Source organism: Oncorhynchus clarkii, chromosome 7 (genome assembly GCF_045791955.1).
Source record: "Oncorhynchus clarkii lewisi isolate Uvic-CL-2024 chromosome 7, UVic_Ocla_1.0, whole genome shotgun sequence".
In the NCBI taxonomy this organism is placed as follows: Eukaryota; Metazoa; Chordata; class Actinopteri; order Salmoniformes; family Salmonidae; genus Oncorhynchus; species Oncorhynchus clarkii.
In genome coordinates, this window is record NC_092153.1 from 61,410,500 (window position 1) to 61,432,020 (window position 21,521).

The following is a 21,521-nucleotide window of genomic DNA, read 5'->3' on the forward strand; positions in this document are numbered from 1 at the left end:
AGATCCTCTGTGGAGATGGGAGAACCTTCCAGAAGGACAACCATCTCTGCAGCACTCCACCAATCAGCCAACTTGGATTTTCCAAAAGGCACCTAAAGCACACAGACCATGAGACGCAAGATTCTCTGGTCTGATGAAATTGAATGAATTGAACCAAGATTGAACTGTTTGGCCCGAATGCCAGGCGTCGCATCTGGAGGAAACCTGGCACTATCCCTACGGTGAAGTATGGTGGTGGCAGCATCATGCTGTGGGGATGTTTTTCAGCGGCAGGGACTGGGAGACTAGTCAGGATCAAGGCAAAGATGAATGGAGCAAAGTACAGAGAGGTCCTTCTTGAAAACCTACTCCAGAGTGCTCAGGACCTCAGACTGAGGCGAAGACTCACAATTCCCACAGGAAAATGACCCTAAGCAAACAGCCAACACAATGCAGGAGTGGCTTCGGGACAAGTCTCTGAATGTCCTTGAATGGCCCAGCCAGAGCCCGGACTTGAATGCGATCTAAGATCTCTGGAGACCTGAAAATAGCTGTGCAGCAACGCTCCCCATCCAACCTGACCGAGCTTGAGAGGATCTGCAGAGAAGAATGGGAGAAGCTCCCCAAATACAAGTGTGCCAAGAAGACTCGAGGTTGTAATCGCTGCCAAATGTGCTTCAACAAAACACTTTTTAAATGTCTTTTTATTTCACCTTTATTTAACCAGGTAGGCTAGTTGAGAACAAGTTCTCATTTACAACTGTGACTTGGCCAAGATAAAGCCAAGCAGTGCTACACAAACAACAACACAGAGTTACACATGGAATAAACAAACATACAGTCAATAATACAATAGAAAAGTCTATATACAGTGTGTGCAAATTAGGTAGGATATGGGAGGTAAGGCAATAAATAGGCCATAGTGGCTAAATAATTACAATATAGCAATTAAACACTGGAGTGATAGATGTGCAGAAGATGAGTGTGCAAGTAGAGATACTGAGTTGCAAAGGAGCAAAATAAATAAAATAAATAACAGTGTGGGGATGAAGTAGTTCGATGGGCTATTTACAGATGGCCTATGTACAGGAGCAGTAAAGCTAGTGAGGGAGATATGAGTCTCCAGCTTCAGTGATTTTTGCAGTTCGTTCCAATCATTGGCAGTAGAGAACTGGAAGGAAAAGTGGCTGAAGGGGGAATTGGCTTTGGGGGTGACCAGTGAAATATACCTGCCGGAGTGCACGCTACGGGTGGGTGCTGTTATGGTGACCAGTGAGCTGTGATAAGGCGGGGCTTCACCTAGCAAAGACTTATAGATGACCTGGAGCCAGTGGGTTTGGCGACAAATATGAAGCGAGGTCCAGCCAACGAGAGCATACAGGCTGCAGTGGTGGGTAGTATATGGGACTTTGGTGACAAAACGGATGGCACTGTGATAGACTGCATCCAAGTTGCTGAGTAGAGTGTTGGAGGCTATTTTGTAAATGACACCGCCGAAGTCAAGGATCGGTAGGATAGTTAGTTTTACGAGGGTATGTTTGGCAGCATGAGTGAAGGATGTTTTGTTGCGAAATAGAAAGCCAATTCTAGATTTAATTTTGGATTGGAGATGCTTAATGTGAGTCTGGAAGGAGAGTTTACAGTCTAACCAGACACCTAGTGTAGGTATTTGTAGTTGTCCACATATTCTAAGTCAGAACCGTCCAGAGTAGTGATGCTGGATGGACAGGCGGGCCGGTGTGGGCAGCGATCGGTTGAAGAGCATGCATTTAGTTTTACTTGCATTTAAGAGCAGTTGGAGGCCACGGAAGGAGAGTTGTATGGCATTGACGCTCGTCTGGAGGTTAGTTAACACAGTATCCAAAGAAGGGCCAGAAGTATACAGAATGGTGTCATCTGCGTAGAGGTGCATCAGAGAATCACCAGCAGCAAGAGCGACATCATTGATCAAATCAAATCAAAGTTTATTTGTCGCATGCGCCAAATACAACAGGTGTAGTAGACCTTACAGTTGAATGCTTATTTACAAGCTCTAACCAATAGTGTGGAGAAAAAAGGGATGTGTGTGTGTGTGTGTGTGTTGGTAAGTAAAGAAATAAAACAACAGTAAAAAGACATTTGAAAATAAAAGTAGCGAGGCTATGTACAGACACCGGTTAGTCAGGCTGATTGAGGTAGTATGTAGGTATGGTTAAAGTGACTATGCATATATGATGAACAGAGAGTAGCAGTAGCGTAAAAAGAGGGGTTGGCGGGTGGAGGGACACAATGCAGATAGCCCGGTTAGCCAATGTGTGGGAGCACTGGTTGGTCGGGCCAATTGAGGTAGTATGTACATGAATGTATAGTTAAAGTGACTATGCATATTAGATAAACAGAGAGTAGCAGCAGCATAAAAGAGGGGTTGGGGGGGTATGTCAACCAGGGTATGGGTAGCCAGGTGGAAAGCTTGGCCAGCCGTAGAAAAATGCTTATTGAAATTCTCAATTATCGCAGATTTATCGGTGGTGACAGTGTTTCCTAGCCTCAGTGCAGTGGGCAGCTGGGAGGATTCTCCATTATTCTCCATGGACTTTACAGTGTCCCAGAACTTTTTGGAGTTTGTGCTACTGAGTAAAGGGTCTGAATACTTAAGTAAATGTTATATTTCAGTTATTTTTTTATTTTATTCATTTGCAAAAATGTCTCAAATTGTGTCTCAAATTTTGTCTCTACACACATTGTACAAGGGTTAATAACAGTAATGTGAATTTAATGTCAAACCAGGTAGCTAGTATACAACGCCCCCCTCAGGCAGAACATTTTATATTGTGAACTGTCTGGAACTCGTTTGCCTGCTTGCTACTCAAATATATTTTTATTATTAAGTCAAATTCAAAATTAACTGCAATAGTCTACGCATGTCTCAAACACATTAGCATTGTAAAATGCAGTGGTGGAAATAGTACCCAATTGTCATACTTGAGTAAAAGTAATATAAAAGGACTCAAGTAGAGGTGAAAGTCACCCAGTAAAATACTACTTGACTAAATGTCTAAAAGTATTTGGTTTTAAATATTCTTAAGTATCCAAAGTAAATGTAATTGCTAAAATATACTTAACTATCAAAAGTAAAAGTATGAATCATTTCACATCCATAAATTAAGCAAACCAGATGGCAGATGATTTTTATTTAGGGATAGTCAGGGGGCACACTCCAACACTCAGTCATAATTGACAAAATAAGCATGTGTTTTTAGTGAGTCTGCCATGGGATGACCAGGGATGTTCTCTTGATAAGTGCATCAATTGAACCAATTTCCTGTCCTAAGCATTCAAAATATTAGGAGTACTTTTGGGTGTCATGGAAAATGTATCGAGTCAAAAGTACATCATCTTTAGGAATGTAGTGAAGTAAAAGTAAAATAGTCAAAAATATAAATAGTAAAGTAAAGTACAGATAGACCCCCCCCCCCAAAAAAAAAAACGCAAAACGATTTAAGTAGTTATTTTAAATGTTTGTACTTTAATAGTTTTCACCACTGTTAAAATGTGAGGCCTATCTCCATATTAAAAATAAAATGTGTCCCAATGAATGAACAACATGCCTGGGGCGTGGTTTACTGAGCGCACTTTGCAATAATACTTTGAGGAGCGCACGAGAAAAAAAGACGAATCATTGTGAGTGTAATTAGCCAAAGTCACTTACATTAGCTATATGAAACGTATTGGTTTAGCAGCAAGACATTTAAACAAATCATGTTAATTATGTTCGTTTAAAAATGTAGTTAAAATCTCAGACTAACGTTAGCAGACGACAACCAACGCCTCTCTTTCTATTGTGCACCTGTGGGACTGTCGGAGGAGCTGTTGTTGGCAACATCAGAAACGTAAGGCCGAAGAAACGTTTCAAGAGGTTTGTTATGAGCTTGTGTTGATATATCCAGTTATTATAATACAATGTACATTTTGACTTTTTAATAAAAGTAGTCTAAATGTGTGTTAAGCTATGCTAGTTTAGGCAGTGGTGTGCACATGGTGAATTTGCTGTAGCCAAGGGTAAAATGCTTGCCAATTTCACAGGTGTTGCCAATTTTGCACCATTATTACTTATGGAGGTTGCAGGGAGGTGATGGGAGTTGGCCAACCCATTTGAGGGTATTCCCTATGTGGAGGACTGGAGACACAATAAGCTTATGGCTTACTTGATGATTGTGGTAACAATGCATATTGGACCACTCCTTCCTGCTGATGCCACTTTTGCAAGTGCATGACCAGATGTTTTATTAGGTTATACTCTATTGAGTCTATACAAAAGTTGAAATGTTTTCAAAACTCAAAGGGGTGCAGTGTCAAAATGAGTCCACTACCCACACCCCATCTGTTGTGTAGAGGGGGGTTGAGGAATATACTTAGATCTGTACAACAGATGGCATGTGAGACATGGACTCATCTAGACCACTTACATTTTCAAAACATTTAAAAAACAGATTTTGGAGTGTTAGTTTAATACTCAGCACAGCCATTTTGTGGACTTGGGCTTCTCAGAGTAGGTTACCTGTTGGCCTGACAGCCAGGCTATATTCTATTCAAACCCCTGCTGAGTATTACAAGCTGGGTATTCATTGGCTGTCCCTGGAGAATTGAGGAGTCTACTTTGGTATTCACCTCAGTGCCAGCAGTCAGCCAGCACACAATGCCGACTGTCCATCTTTGTACCTTGATCGCACCATGTGGCCATTTGAATGCATCTCTATGTTCATTTAATGGCATTATTTATACAGTTCTCTCTGTCTTCTTGGAAATGGCACAGCTGAGTCTTAGAAAACACTGTCAGACCATGTCGCCTTATCACCCTTCTCTCTCTGCAAATAGACAGGGTAGACCACAGAGGAAGCAGCCAGGTAGTAATGTCCCAGTGACGGTGACTCAGTGGAATGCATTGATGATGGTAACCATCATTTCGTGATCCCTTTTCTCATTGTTGACTAGGGGACTTTCCTGTATAAATTGAAGAGAAAATAGGCTACACACAGATCTCACTGGTTCAGGTGCTGGGCAGAATTGTATTTATATATATGTATGTATGTGTGTGTGTGTGTGTGTGTGTGTGTGTGTGTGTGTGTGTGTGTGTGTGTGTGTGTGTATTTATTTCTTTAGCAAAATGAGTAATGTCCTCAACTCTGACATGCTCGTGAAGCCTGTTTATTAATAGAGACACAGAAGTTTACATTATGATTCAGTTGTCCATTTCTGACTCACCAATTTATAGTGTAGTTATAGATTTATAGTGTAGTTATAGATTTATAGTGTAGTTATAGATTTATAGTGTAGTTATAGATTTACAGTGTAGTTATAGATTTACAGTGTAGCCTGTGGTTTTGCATTTAGTGTTATAGTGTAAATTCATTGTTTATACATTCTGTCTGTATATTATGTTTATTGTGGCAGATCCATTTTACCAGGTCAAATTCCTGTTCAATTCAAATGTACTTGGTGGATAAAGGTTATTCTGATTATACATTGCTACAATAAGTCATAGAGAAACTGCCCAAGTGAAACGTTTGTGTATTGTTTTTATTTTTTTGACGTAAAATAAAAAATAAACTTTTCAGACGAAGCGCGTGCTCACCTCCAGGTGTGAGGCAATGGTTAGTAGTGGTTAGAATGTGTGGACTGTATTGAGAGCCAGGGTTTTCTCTCCCTGCTACAGCACCACGAAGGCCCCTGGGGACGTCTCGGTGTCTCCAGGTCCCCTTTCAAACAACGCAGAGAAACCTGAGCTTCTGGTTCTGTTTGTTTCTCCTCTCCCTCTCTCTCTCCTCCTTTCTCTTCAACTCATTCCTCCAGCTTTCTTTCTGTCCTTTGTTGTAACTACCACCTCTCCTTCTTTACCACACTCATGAAGGGGGATCAAGTTATGACATAGAATCACATAATTTAGATCAGTTTTGAGTTTTTCACCAGGTTGTTAAAATGCTTTTAACTGTAGAGCAGGGAGTTGTATAGGCTATTTCCTAGAAATTCTGCTGAAGACACACAGACAATGTACCTGGCAGGAGAAATGCAATCCAAGGTCATTGGTGCAGGGAATCACATGACCTGCTTCCTCCGCTCTCATGATACTTTTCCCTGCTTCCTCCGCCCCTTAAACTCTTACACATTAGAGACATTGCACACACAGTGTCAGGTATCGCAAGGTTTCACCAGTGGAGTATGACACATCGGAAGTTCTGAAATTACATGCTGAACCCAAACTGAAGTGCTTTAAAATAATAGATGAGACAATTTTACATCGAAGATACCAGGAAAAACTAGACTATTAAAAAAGGTGAGTTTCATGTCTGCAGGTGTGTCACAGTTAACTCAAATGTTTTGGGGAGAAATTAAGTTACCACTCCCTTTGTGCCATTGTTTGTAACTGTGTGTCTGTTTTATATCGATCGCATATCTCAAATAATAATGATCTGTTCTCGTACTATTCACCGTAACTCCCACTGTTAGTGTAGTAAGGCTAGTCCAACAGTATCCATGTCATGGATGTGAATGTTTTTCTACCATATGTAGGCTATTGTCTAAACACACAGGGTTGACACCTGATCAGTACCTTAAGCTGAGAGGTGCCAAGTCAGCCATGAAGGAGAGATCTGTGTTTCAGAGTCCAGGTATTTTTCTGCCATTGAAATCCTTTTTTTTTTTTTGGTTTGCCTAAGTCTGAACAATGTTTCTCTCTCTCTATCGATCTACACACAGTGCCTTCGGAACATATTAAGGCCCCTTGACTTTTTCCACATTTTGTTACGTTACAGCCTTATTCTAAAATTGATTAAAAAAAACACCCAATACCCATGATTGACTAAGTGAAAATGGGATGTTAGAAATATTTGCAAATGTGTTATATAAAAAATAAATACCTTATTTACATAGGTATTCAGACACTAAGTTGAGCTCATTCTAAAAACCAGTTTTTGCCTTGTCATTATGGGGTATTGTGTGTTTTGCTGGGTGGCCAGCTCTATGAAGAGTCTTGGTGGTTCCAAACTTCTTCCATTTAAGAATGATGGAGGCCACTGTATTCTTGGGGACCTTCAATGCTGCAGACATTTTTTTGGTACCCTTCCCCAGATCTGTGCCTCGACACAATCCTGTCTCGGACCTCTTATGGACAGTCCCGGCGACCTCATGGCTTGGGTTTTGCTCTGACATGCACTGTCAACTGTAGGACCTTGATATAGACAGTTGTGTGCCTTTCCAAATCATGTCCAATTGATTGAATTCAGCACAGTTGGACTCAAATCAAGTTGTAGAAACATCTCAAGGATGATCAATGGAAACAGGATGCACCTGAAGTCAAATTCGAGTCTCATAGCAAAGGGTCTGAATATTTACGTAAATAAGGTATTTCAGTTTTATTTTTAAGACATTTTCAAACTTTGTCATCATGGGGTATTGTGTGTATATTGAGAAACATTTATTTAATCTATTTTAGAATAAAGCTGTAATGTAACAAAATATGGAAAAAGTCAAGGGATCTGAATACTTTCCAAATGTACAGTATGTATAAAAAATAATAGACCCACATATATTTTAACACACAATCACCTAAATAAAAGCTAGACAGTAGGAGAATAAAACAATACATTCAGCAGTATTGGTTTTGGTACTAAACCAGGAAAAAACAAAGGTTCTCTCACTGTCAAATGCGTTTATTTTCAGCGAACTTTAACATGTGTAAATATTTGTATGAACATAAGATTCAACAACTGAGACAAACTGAACAAGTTCCACAGACGTGACTAAAATAAATTGAATACTGTGTCCCTGAACAAAGGGGGGGGTCAAAATTAAAAGTAACAGTCAGTATCTGGTATGGCTACCAGCTGCATTAAGTACTGCAGTGCATCTCCTCCTCATGGACTGCACCAGATTTGCCCGTTCTTGCTGTGAGATGTTACCCCACTCTTTCACCAAGGTACCTGCAAGTTCCTGGACAATTCTGGGGGGAATGGCCCTAGCCCTCACCCTCCGATCCAACAGGTCCCAGACATGCTCAATGGGATTGAGACATTCCTGTCTTGCAGGAAATCACACACAGAACGAGACGTATGGCTGGTGGCATTGTCATGCTGGAGGGTCATGTGAGGATGAGCCTGCAGGAAGGGTACCACATGAGGGAGGAGGATGTCTTCCCTGTAATGCACAGCGTTGAGATTGCCTGCAATGACAAAAAGCTTAGTCCGATGATGCTGTGACACACCGCCCCAGACCATGACAAACCCTCCACCTCCATATCGATCCCGCTCCAGAGTACAGGCCTCGGTGTAACGCTCATTCCTTCGACGATAAACGCAAATCCGACCATCACCTCTGGTGAGACAAAAGCGCGACTCGTCAGTGAAGAGCACTTTTTGCCAGTCCTTTCTGGTCCAGCGACGGTGGGTTTGTGCCCATAGGCGACGTTGTTGCCGGGTAGGACCTGCCTTACAACAGGCCTACAAGCCTTCAGTCCAGCTTCTCTCAACTTATTGCGGACAGTCTGAGCACTGCTGGAGGGATTGTGCGTTCCTGGTGTAACTCGGGCAGTTGTTGTTGCCATCCTGTACCTGTCCCGTAGGTGTGATGTTCGTATGTACCGATCCTGTGCGGGTGTTGTTACACATGGTCTGCCACGGAGGATGATCAGCTGTCCGTCCTGTCTCCCTGTAGCGCTGTCTTAGGTGTCTCACAGTATGGACATTGCAATTTATTGCCCTGGCCACATCTGCAGTCCTCGTGCCCTCCTTGCAGCATGCCTAAGGCACATTCACGCAGATGAGCAGGGACCCTGGGCATCTTTCTTTTGGTGTTTTTCAGAGTCAGTAGAACGGCCTCTTTAGTGTCCTAAGTTTTCATAACTGTGACCTTAATTGCCTACAGTCTGTAAGCTGTTAGTGTCTTAACAACCATTCCACAGGTGCTTGTTCATTAATTGTGTATGGTTCATTGAACAAGCATGGGAAACTGTGTTTATGAATTATTTTTGAAAGACAGGGTCCTGAAAAAGTGACGTTTCTTTTTTTTTGTTGAGTTTATTTGAGCAAAAGAAAATGCATTGAATTGCAGGAAATGTTCTTTAAAACTGCAACATTTTCTCTCGACTCCTTGCTCCGGCCAAGTGCAACGCCACGCCCATGGGCATTAGTGAATTCCTTTGAAACTGCTAAAACAAATTATCTCCGCTGCATGGCAAAATATGTAGAATTGCAGGAAATTAGTTTTAAAATGTCAAGTTCATCTCTCATTCTGCCACGCCCACCACCTAAGCCCCTTTTTGATCCAGGAAAAAACCCTGGTCTCTGACTCACCTGCTAGTTTATCTACAATGATTTTGTGTTTAATGACTCTTTGTTCAGTTTGTTTTGGAGCCAGACTTTAACTTGTTTTTACACCTCATGGTACTTTGTTTAATTACATATTAGACAAACTGATTTACATTATCTGCAAATCAGTTTGCATAGAGTAACAGACTGGTTTGTCTCAGGTGTTACCTGTGTAGTATGTTTGATATGACGTAAAAGAGCACTTTAAATTAGGCTATATCCTCTGCCCTAGATCTGTCAGTTGGTGCAGTCAATGTTATCCTGACATTTTAACATGGCTGTTATTATTGTCCCTGGAATTTACTTGGCTGCAAAGTAAAAATAAATAAATACATATTTTACATGTAAAGTTTTTTAAATCTTCGTGTTTTTTAAAAACATATTCCCTAAATGTATTCAGGGAAGGTGGAGAATAGCAACTTATAAACCACCGTCTCTGCATTGAGCTGTTCAGGACTGATTGTACCTTCATGTCACTCAAGGCGCTGATGATGAAATGGCTATATTGCGCTATAGACTGATCCTGTGTTGTGTTCCTTATCTGGGTTTGTTGTGGATGCAGCATTTCTAGGGAAAATGCGATGAAAGCGAGGGTTCAAAGGCCTTTGTGCTTTGAATTGACATTTTAGTAATTAAGCAGACGCAGCTTACATGAGTTAGTGCATTCGTCTTATGATAGCTAGGTGAGACAACATATTGCAATCGTAGCAAGTATGTTTTCCCTCAACAAAGTAGTTAACAGTGAGATCAGTGCTAGTTGGAAAGTGCATATTTGTATTTTTTGGGGTGGGGGGTACAGACGCTTGACATAGAGGCCTAGTTGACTGAAATACGATAACGATTGCTCAGGAAAAGGCGCATCCACAAGATCTGTCAATGTCACTTAAGGGTTCAAAAGTTATTTTGGACATCCTGTCCCCAGTTTGCAGTCAAAATCAACTATGGTGAAGTAAAGTGTAGCCTATAGATTTAATTTTACTACCAGATATCAATAGACTAGCTTACCATGCATGCAGACACTTTGTTCAGGTATGGTGAGAGGGTAGATCTGGTGTTGTGGGGACAGATTGACCAAACTGCTGTCGCAGCTTGTTGAAAGAACACAAATGCCATGTGAGAAGGAAGCCTTATCTCTGTTAGGATACCTGTTCCTCTATGTATCACAATCACCATAACACCTACTGCTGCTGCTACAGCTATGCTGCTAGCTACACTGTCACTGCTTCTGTTAGCTTACAAGAAGATGTAGCCTAGATGAATGTCCAACGGCAATTTGTCTTCTGCTTTATCCCAACCCCTCAGGACATACAATATGCACTGGTTTGGGCTGAGGGCAGCAACAATGCAGTGCTCCTAGAGCAATTATAGGGGGGTTAAGCGACTTGCTCAAGGTCACAACGGAGATGGCTTAGCTTGCACATATAATTGATATAAGTACAATGGACATTTAATAGAAAAGCATCCACCTAAAGGCCTCAGTGATGAAATGCATAATACATGTGTTTTTTTTTCAACTTCCATTCTCCTCCAGGAGTGGCTGAATATTTCCTGCTACTCTAGTTCTTCAAGCCTTGCATCTTGGTTTCTACTGTGAGTTAGTTTTTTTACTCCGCTTAGCTTGGAGGAAAGGCTGAGGACGTTTTCGGAGGAATTCCGTTGGAATGTCCCCTGCCTGTCTGGCTTCCTGAGCTGTCCTGATGCACATAAATATGTTGCGTTGCCTCTGAGACACACACTACCTCAGGGTTTCAACCAATATCCACTTAAGCTAAGGTTTAAGCGTTGGCTGATTTTTCTTAGTGTTTTCTCATGAAATATGACATATGCAAGGCCAAGTTTAAAACTATCCCTGTGGCCATGTTAAATACTGTCTTTATGAGAAGTTAATGTGATGTCTCTCTCTTTGTGAACTTGGCTGCCATCTCAGTGGCTTAGATGATTCCTTTCCTGGATCCCATGGTTTGTGGACAGGAAGTGTTGGAGATTCTTTTGGATTTGGTCATTCGTCATGGTCACTGTCTAGTAGTGCTGGTTGTTTGCATGTGTATGGTTGTGTGTGCTGTGTCAATACAAAACCAGCTGCTCTGGTAACGTTCAGTTCAAAGTTCTCTGTGTCTTTGTCGGGTAACAATAATGTAATACCTGCAAAGCACACCTTAATGAAAGGGGCAGAAGAAAGGGCATTGTCCATACACTCTTATGGCTGCGTTAGAGTTAGCCTATTGGCATTTAATTAATCTGAAAAGCACTGTACAAATACACATCATGCAGTGTACCAAAGGTGGTTCCATTTATAACGTGTGTCACGTGCTTTTGATGTTTCTACCTTCCAGGCAAATGACTATTTTACTGGCTTACCAGCTGCGTTACCAGACTGCTTTTTAATGTGTACGTGTCTGTCGGGAGCACAGCAACTATAGTAACTAACTGTTGCCTGTGTGTGTATGTCCTATATGTTATACTATGGCCTTCTATAATTGTTGCTTATAAAGATCAGGCAGAGGTAAGTGGCAGTCGGGGTGCTGATTTATCTTCTCAGAACCTCCTGTCTGTCTCAGCCAGATGATGATGATATGCTCTGATTCACACAATGACAGCATTGTTGCTGATGTCTATTGTGTACCAGTCCCGCAGTCAAGTAGCACATGCAGTGTCTGAACTTGCTCGCTTGATCATGATGGCAGAGTTTGTTTTTTTCTTGTTCCTGTAATCATGCAACAATCCTGTGTGTGGGTTTTTTTCTGGATCAAAAAGGAGCTTAGGTGGTGGGCGCAGTAGGGGGTGGGTGCAGTAGGTGGTGGGCGCAGTAGGGGGTGTGGCAAGGGGTGCGGTTGGCGTGGCTGAATTTTAGCGGCCCCGTCATGGCGGTGTGGAGCAATTTTTGCATTTCTAAGCCAATTTCCTGCAATTCTAGCCTACTACATATAAATTGCATGAAAAACTTTGGGCCCTACTTATAGGCTACCTGGTATGGTCATGTCCTCAGGAAAAACTCCTGGCCCTATACATGACACCCAACACAAAAATACAGAACTTTATGCAAGTTTGTTAACCATACACAAGTTTGTTAACCATACACAAGTTTGTTAACCATACACAAGTTTGTTAACCATACACAAGTTGATATGAAAGTTCTTAACACATGTTTTTCCAATACCCTTCAATTAAAGTGTCTGCCTGTGTTGTCTATGTTAATTAATAAGCAGTGAGGTAATGGTGCACACCATGGACAAACGGCTGGGTGATGTCACAGTAAAATGTTTGCTCACCGCAGAATGGTGTCATCCAACAGCATGTTGTTGAACCCAGGCTCTCCTGGCTGTCTGTATGATACTACACTGTATTAGTGAATTCCTATACGATGGGTATTGGAGGATTTTTTAATTTTTGAAAATGTATTTTATTTTTTTACATATATTAAATGTAGAACTGAAATTGTCTACATTTTTATTCTATCATTAACTACTAGTGTGTGTGTGATTCTAGGCAGAGATGGAAGGCGGAAGTTCGTTCAGCCGAAGGTCGTGGGCGTCGCAGTCTTTACGCGTCACTGCCAGGGAACTCTCATTGGTCAGCACACGAGGCAAGACCAACGCCATCGCAGAGCGCTTCTCCAAGTGAGTGACACGCAACTCCACTAAAGACACTTCTGTCTGAATGAACAGTAGATACTTATCTTCCAAATGCATCTTACCAAACTCACATCTGTCTGTAGGGATTACAGAATCCTCCATCTCAAATTAAATGTTATTTGTCACATGCGGCGAGTACAACAGGTGTAGCCCTTACAGTGAAATGCTTACTTACAAGCCCTTAGCCTTAACCAACAATGCAGTTTTAGGAAAAATACCCCCCAAAGACATTTTTAAAGTCCCCAACTGTGAAATAACACATGGAATCATGTACTGACCAAAAAAGTGTTAAACAAATCAAAATATGTATTTTATATTTTTGATTCCTCAAAGTAGCCACTCTTTGCCTTGATGACAGCTTTGCACACTCTTGGCATTCTCTCAACCAGTTTCATGAGGTAGTCACCTGGAATGCTTTTTCAACAGTCTTGAAGGAGTTCCCACATATGCTGAGCACTTGTTGGCTGCTTTTCCTTCACTCTGCGGTCCAACTCACCCCAAACCATCTCAATTGGGTTGAGGTTGGGAGATTGTGGAGGCCAGGTCATCTGATGCAGCACTCCATCACTCTCCTTCTTGGTCAAATAGCCTTTACACAGCCTGGAGGTGTGTTTTGGGTCATTGTCCTGTTGAAAAACAAATTATAGTCCCACTAAGCGCAAACCAGATGGGATGGTGTATCACTGTTGAATGCTGTGGTAGCCATGCTGGTTAAGTGTGCCTTGAATTCTAAATAAAAAAACGGACAGTGTCACCAGCAAAGCACCCGCACACCAGAACACCACCACCTTCATGCTTCACGGTGGGAACCACACATGCGGAGATCATCCATTCACCTACTCTGCGTCTCACAAAGACACGGCGGTTGGAACCAAAAATCTAATTTGGATTAATCGGACCAAAGGACAGATTTCCACTTCCACCGGTCTAATGTCCATTGCTCGTGTTTCTTGGCCCAAGCAAGTCTCCTCTTATTGGTGTCCTTTTAGTAGTGGTTTCTTTGCAGCAATTCGACCATGAAGGCCTGATTCACACAGTCTCCCCAGAACAGTTGATGTTGAGATGTGTATGTTACTTGAACTCTGAAGCATTTATTTGGGCTGCAATCTGAGGCTGGTAACTCTAATGAACTTATCCTCTGCAGTAGAGGTAACTCTGGTTCTTCCTGACCTGTGGTGGTCCTCATGAGAGCCAGTTTCATCATAGCGCTTGATGGTTTTTGCGACTGCACTTGAAGAAACGTTTCAGATTGACTGACCTTGATGTCTTAAAGTACTGATGGATTGTTGTTTCTCTTTGCTTATTTGAGCTGTTCTTGCCATAATATTGACTTGAGCTGTATTCGAATACCAATACTAACATACTCTATACTACATATTTAATGAGTATATACTATTAGTTTATTTTAGTATACTGTAAATGAATGGGATCCTATCAGTTAAGCGTACTAGCTCTTCACCTGTCTACCTGAAGTTGTTGCTGTGCAACCTCTTGCTAGCTAGTTAGCGTGACAAATGACTAGTTAGACATTTTATGACTTTGGGTGTGTTCTTAAATTCAATCTGGAGTGCCAGAGTGCACTCATAAATTCAGAGCGTTGTCAGATTGTCCGTTTTGTAAATTCAGAGTGTTTCGCTATCGGAGTGCACACTGGTTGAGCATTCTGACCTTACAACAGCAGTCAAGGACCCAAGCTAACGTTGGCTAGCTTGCTAGCTACTTCCAGACACAAATGAGACTACTCTGATCATGTACTTGCCCTAGCAGAGCTGGTTAGGCAGTTTTCATGTTATCCAGAGCATTGGTGACTGTAACTGTGCTGCTGGCAAATTTAATTATGCTTTTTTGCCGACGTTTACTGACACCGGCCATATTCAACGGGTGTTGAGCACTTGAAAATTCATTATTCTGCGCTCTGGTACACTCAGACCAGGGTGCTCTGAAATCGGAGTAGATAGCCAGAGCGAATTTAAGAAAGCACCTGAATGAGAACGCACAACGACTATACGATTTAGCTAAGATTGATGGAAATAATCAAGTCAATAAACGTTGGGTAGTTAGTTATATACTGGCAAGTCTGACGTGTAAGTAGCCAATTAAGTTATGGAGCTAACACCTGTACATACTGCTGTAATAATATGCTATGTGGTTTGTAAGGACAGCGTAGCTAACAAATTGTCAGGCAACATAACGTGTAAGGTAACTTATTTGAAAAGTAATTTCTTTATTACATTGATCAACATTTTCTTAACATTTGTCATAATTAGTTAAAACAATGAATTTGTATCTGCTCTCATTGTGCAATGTGAAGCCACACCCATTTCCTGAAGAATTGTATTATGGGCCCTAAAGTACGGAAAGTGTCCTGTGTGTATACTTCATATTTTGCCAAATTTAGTACGACATCTGGGACATTTTGGCATACTAACTATATCCATACCATGACCAATAAGCATACTATATACTCAATTAACATCACAAATAGTACGGTTAGTGCGGTTAGCATGAGTATTCCAACACAGCTTTGCTCTTTTACCAAATAGGGCTATCTTCTGTATACCAACCCTACCTTGTCTCAAACGCATTAGAAGGAAAGAAATTCCACAAATTACATTTTAACAAGGCACACCTGTTAATTGAAATCAAATCAAAGTTTATTTGTCACATGCCCTGAGTACAACAGGTATTGTAGACCTTACAGTAAAATGCTTACTTACAGGTTCTAACCAATAGTGCAGAAAAGGTATTAGGTGAACAATTGGTAGGTAAAGAAATAAAACAACAGTAAAAAGACAGGCTTTATTCAGTAGCGAGGCCACATACAGACACCGGTTAGTCAGGCTGATTTTGAGGTAGTATGTACATGTAGATATGGTTAAAGTGACTATGCATATATGATGAACAGAGAGTTGCAGTAGCGTAAAAGAGGGATTGGTGGGTGGGACATAATGCAGATAGCCCGGTTAGCCAATGTGCGGGAGCACTGGTTGGTCGGCACAATTGAGGTAGTATGTACATGAATGTATAGTTTAAGTGACTATGCATATATGATAAACAGAGATTAGCAGCAGCATTCCAGGTGAAGCTGATTGAGAGAATACTAAGAGTGCAAAGCTGTCATCAAGGCAAAGGGTGGCTACTTTGAAGAATCTTCTTTGGTTACTACATGATTCCATATGTGTTATTTCATAGTTTTGATGTCTTTACTATTTGTCTACAATGTAGAAAAAAAGAACAAATAAAGAAAAACCCATGAATGAGTAGGTGTGTCCAAATTTTGGACGGTACTGAAAGTTTCCAAGAGCACAGTGGTCTCCATCATTGGGAAATGGAAAAAATGTGGAACTACCCAGACTCTGCCTAGAGCTGGCCATCTGAACAAACTGAACAACTGTGCAAGAAGGACCTTGGTCAGGGAGATGACCAAGAACCCAATGACCACTCTGACAGAACTAAACAACTTCTTTGCTCGCTTTGAGGACAATACAGTGCCACTGACACGGCCCTCTACCAAAACCTGCGGGCCGCTACCAAATCATTTAAACGTGTCAACCCTCGCAAGGCTGCAGGCCCAGACGGCATCCCCAGCCGCGTCCTAAGAGCATGCGCAGACCAGCTGGCTGGTGTGTTTACGGACATATTCAATCAATTCTTATCCCAGTCTGCTGTCCCCACATGCTTCAAGAGGGCCACCATTGTTCCTGTTCTCAAGAAAGCTAAGGTAACTGAGCTACATGACTACCGCCCCGTAGCACTCACTTCCGTCAACAGGAAGTGCTTTGAGAGACTAGTCAAGGACCATATCACCTCCACCCTACCTGACACCCTAGACCCACTCGAATTTGCTTACCGCCCCAATAGGTCCACAGGCAACGCAATCACACTGCACACTGCCCTAACCCATCTGGAAGAGAGGAATACCTATGTGAGAATGTTACCTACCCTCCAAACTCATCATCAAGCTCGAGACCCTGGGTCTCGACCCCGCCCTGTGCAACTGGGGCCTGGACTTCCTGACGGGCCGCCCCCAAGTGGTGAGGGTAGGTAACAACATCTCCACCCCGCTGATCCTCAGTACTAGGGTGCCACAAGGGTGCGTTCTCATCCCTCTCCTGTACTCCCTGTTCACCCACGACTTCGTGGCCATGCACGCCTCTAACTCAATCATCAAGTTTGCAGATGACACTACAGTGGTAGGCTTGATTACCAACAACGACGAGACGGCCTACAGGGAGGAGGGCAGGGCCCTCGGAGTGTGGTGTCAGGACTCAACTCAACTCACACTCAACGTCAACAAAACAGAGGAGATGATCATGGACTTCAGGAAACAGCAGAGGGAGCACCCCCCTATCCACATCAATGGGACAGTAGTAGAGGGTAGAAAGTTTTAAGTTCTTCGGCGTACACATCACGGAAAAACTGAAATGGTCCAACCACACAGACACCGAGCCACTGCCTGTTCACCCCGCTATCATCCAGAAGGCGAGGTCAGTACAGGTGCATCAAAGCAGGGACCGAGAGACTGAAAAACAGCTTATCTCAAGGCCATCATGTGACTGTTAAACAGCCATCACTAACATTGAGTGGCTGCTGCCAACATACTGACTCAACTCCAGCCACTTTAATAATGGAAAAGTTGATGTAATAAATGTATCACTAGCCACTTTAAACAATGCCACTTAATATAATGTTTACATACCCTACATTACTCATCTCATATGTATATACTGTACTCTATATCATCTACTGCATCTTGCCTATGCCGTTCTATATCATCACTCATTCATATATCTTTATGTACATATTCTTTATCCCTCTACACTTGTGTGTATAAGGTAGTAGTTGTGAAATTGTTAGGTTAGATTACTCGTTGAATATTACTGCATTGTCAGAACTAGAAGCACAAGCATTTCGCTACACTCGCATTAACATCTGCTAACCATGTGTATGTGACAAATAACATTTGTCTTGAGATGGGAGAACCTGCCAGAATGACGACAATCTCTGTAGCACTTCACCAATCTTGGCTTTATGGGAGAGTGGCCAGACGAAACTGTTCCTCAGAAAAAGGCACATGACATTACTCCTGGAGTTTGCAAAAAGGCACGTGAAAGACTGAGCATAAGTCAAGAGATTTTTTTTACATTTTATTTTACCTTTGATTTAACCAGGTAGGCTAGTTGAGAACAAGTTCTCATTTACAACTGCTACCTGGCCAAGATAAAGCAAAGCAGTGCAATACAAACAACAACACAGAGTTACACATGGGATAAACAAACATACAGTCAATAACACAATAAAAATCTATATACAGAGTGTGTAAATGAGGTAAGATTAGGGATGTAAGGCAATAAATAGTAATTACAATTTAGCAATTAAACACAGGAGTGATGAATGTGCAAGTAGAGATACTGGGGTGCAAAGGAGCAAAAAAATAACAATATGGGGATGAGGTTTTGTGGTCTGAGACAAACATTTTACTATTTGGCCTGAAAGCAAAGCGCTATGTCTGGAGAAACTAGGCACAGCTCATCACCCATCTCACACCATCCCTGAAAAGCATCCCCAATAGCATGATGCTGCCACCACCATGCTATGAGGGATGCTTTTCAGAGCCAGGTACTGGGAGACTGGTAAGGCTAGAGGAAACAATGAATGGAGCCAAATACAGGCAAATCCTCGATGAGAACCTGCTTCAGAGTGCAAATTAGACTGGGATGAAGATTTACGTTCCAACAGGACATTAACCCAAGCATACAGCCAAAGCAACGCTGGAATGGGTTCAGAACAAGAATGTGAAAGTCCTTGAGTGGCCCAGCCGAAGCTTGAGAAAATCTGCAGGGAAGACTGGGAGAAAATCCAGATGAGCAAAGCTGATACAGACATACCCAAGACAACTCAAAGATATAATTGTCGCCAAAGGTGCTTCTCCAAAGTATTGACTCAGGGTGTGAATACTTATGTAAATACAATTTCTGTATTTCATTTTCAATAAATTGGCAAAGCTGTCTAAAAACCTGTTTTCACTTTTGTCATTATGGGGTGTTGTGATGTCATTATGGGGTGTTGTGATGTCATTACGGGGTGTTGTGATGTCATTACGGGGTGTTGTGATGTCATTATGGGGTGTTGTGATGTCATTACGGGGTGTTGTGATGTCATTATAGGGTATTGTGTGTAGATGGGTGAGAATCTATTTTAATCCTTTTTGAATTTGGGCTGTAACAAGTTGTGGAATGAGTCGAGGGGTATGAATACTTTCTGAAGGTGCTGTATATAAGGGACATAGGCTAATTACAATTGGCCCAGAACAGAGCAGCACGTCTGGCCCTTAAATGTACACGGGGCTAATATCAACAACATGCATATCAATCTCTCCTGGCTCAAAGTAGAGGAGTGATTGACTGCATCAATACTGGTCTTTGTGAGAGGTGTTGATCTGTAAAAAGTACAGAACTGTCTGTTCAATTGGTTAACACACAACTCAAACATTCATACATACCCCTCGACATATCACCAGAGGACTCTTCAGTCCCTAAGTCCAGAACAGAGGCTAGGAAATGCATACTGAACTAAATAGAGCCATGACTACATGGAACTCTCTTCCACTTCAGGTTACTCAAGTTAGTAGTAAAATCTGATAAAAATGTAAAAAAAGATTAAACAACACCTCACGGTACAATGCGGACTGTGAAGAGAAACACACACACACACGCGCACACTCTTACTTACACACACATTCTATAACACACACTCTACACCCACACATTATTGTTTGTAATGTAAATTTGGATAACACACAATGTTTAGAGTAGCTGCTTCCTTGGCAACAGCTAATGGGGATCCTAATAAAATATTTACACGCCCTTTTCTTCTGTTGCTATGCAAAGTAGATGTTACCTCACCACAATCTTGATATTCCAGTTCGTCGCCATTCATCGTATTGGCAGCAGACTGAAAGTACAACTGTATGAGTTAAGAAAAGGAGAAACTTAATGAAGGGTTATGTCATTGGGAGGTGAATATAGCTCAGTCTAGACGGCCACTAGACTGTTAGTCCCTAACCCTTCAGTGTGCAGATCCAGAAAAAAATGGATTTGTGTCAGAAAAATGTTAGAAGCCTCAATAAACCCTTTTTATATTTCTTGCTCACTTACCTTGTCTCTTCAGACCTGCAAAACCTCTGAGGATATTATTGATTCAACACCAATGCAAACTTCCATTCCCAGTATAATGCCAATGTTGGAAAGGCTTTGGTCCACTTTGTGTGCACCTCTTCTCTTGATCAGCAGAGGTCAATGTTGATTCTCTCTCCCACAGGTACCAGAGAGCTGCTGAGGAGTCTAATGCAGAGAAGAAGAAAGCAGTGAGTATCTCCATTCAGATCCCCAACAGGAGGTCCACTCATGGAATTACAGGATGTGACGTCATTACATCAGACACACAGTCACCAGTTCAGTGATACACTTGTGGAGCTGTCCTCTTGGTCAATAACCTGTTTCTTTGACTCTGTCACCAGTGAACTATATGCTCAAGTGTGTATGCCAGAGTGGTTTTGTGCTCTCTTCTCTGCTTAGGCTACTTATGCTTGACAGTGAGTAAATAGGATAAAGCACTTTAGCATTCACATTGTAAAATGTCTGCCTCCTTTTTAGTGGGCCTTTTCAAAAATACCTCCCACACACACACAGTATTATCCTCATCCCGGCTGAGGATAGGAACACACACGGAGTCCAAGCCTAGCTCTGCCTGGTCACTTATTGTGATGGGCTGGCAGTCATGACCCTAATCCTGACTCAGTCTACTAATCGCAAAATAATTCCCTCTTGGGATAGTTGTCTGTATCTGTTGGGCAGTGCTGGAGAAGTGGACAAGGGAACAGGGAATAAGTGATCAGCCAATGTCATGCAGGAGTGCAAGGTAACTACCATTTTCCAATGGCTGATGAGGAATGTATTCTGATCATTGGTTACCTAGATGCCAGTTAATGTGGACCTAGATTGTAACACAGGAGTTGCCCTGCGTGACACAACATTGTGGAGAGGCTCAAGTAGTTGAAGACAAACATTGTTTAAACACAAGGTCCTTTCTTAGTCATTCAGAGCCACGCACACACTGCTCTTACTGTGTGGTGCATGCTGTTCCTTCCTGTCTGTGCTGAGTTAAACAGGTCCAGTCAGCACAATTGTTTGTGTGTGTGTGTGTGCGCACTGAGAGGCATGCAGGCAACACTGGTGTCAAGGGTGGGCTGTAAATTTTGCATGGAAGGAGGAAGAGAGGTCTCTGCTTTCTGAGATACCTGAAAGGCAGTCCTCTGTGTTGCGGTATGGAGCATAGGGGTCAGGAGTTGTAACTTTTCAGACATTGTTCTGTCTTTGCGTTTTTCCAGGTAAAACAGCAGCGATGTCATAATGAAGGATTACCTGTACATTTGGAACTGACAGATTACATGGGGCTAAAACAATTTAACATGAGCCTATGAGATGGCATGGTGGTCCACAAATAAACTGTAAGGAGCCTCCTGTAGTCTTCCTAATATTATGTTGACTATGTGGAATCTCAACCCCCCCCC

At 42.0% G+C, this 21,521-nt stretch overlaps 1 protein-coding gene across 3 annotated transcripts in view; it reads left to right on the top strand.

Moving 5' to 3' along the window:
• The first annotated feature begins 6,150 nt into the window (after nt 1-6,150).
• LOC139413594 (LIM domain and actin-binding protein 1-like) overlaps nt 6,151-21,521 on the top strand; it is a 40,585-nt gene continuing 25,214 nt past the window's right edge. The window contains exons 1-3 of one of the 3 annotated variants that reach the window (XM_071161172.1): nt 6,151-6,289; nt 12,804-12,934; nt 20,270-20,315. In XM_071161172.1, coding sequence (XP_071017273.1) covers nt 12,810-12,934; nt 20,270-20,315 — 171 coding nt within the window. In that variant the 5' untranslated portion in view covers nt 6,151-6,289; nt 12,804-12,809. Of the gene's footprint in view, nt 6,290-12,803; nt 12,935-20,269; nt 20,316-20,353; nt 20,485-21,521 lie in introns of those variants that run through there. The other 2 variants (XM_071161173.1, XM_071161174.1) reach the window with 2 other exon arrangements.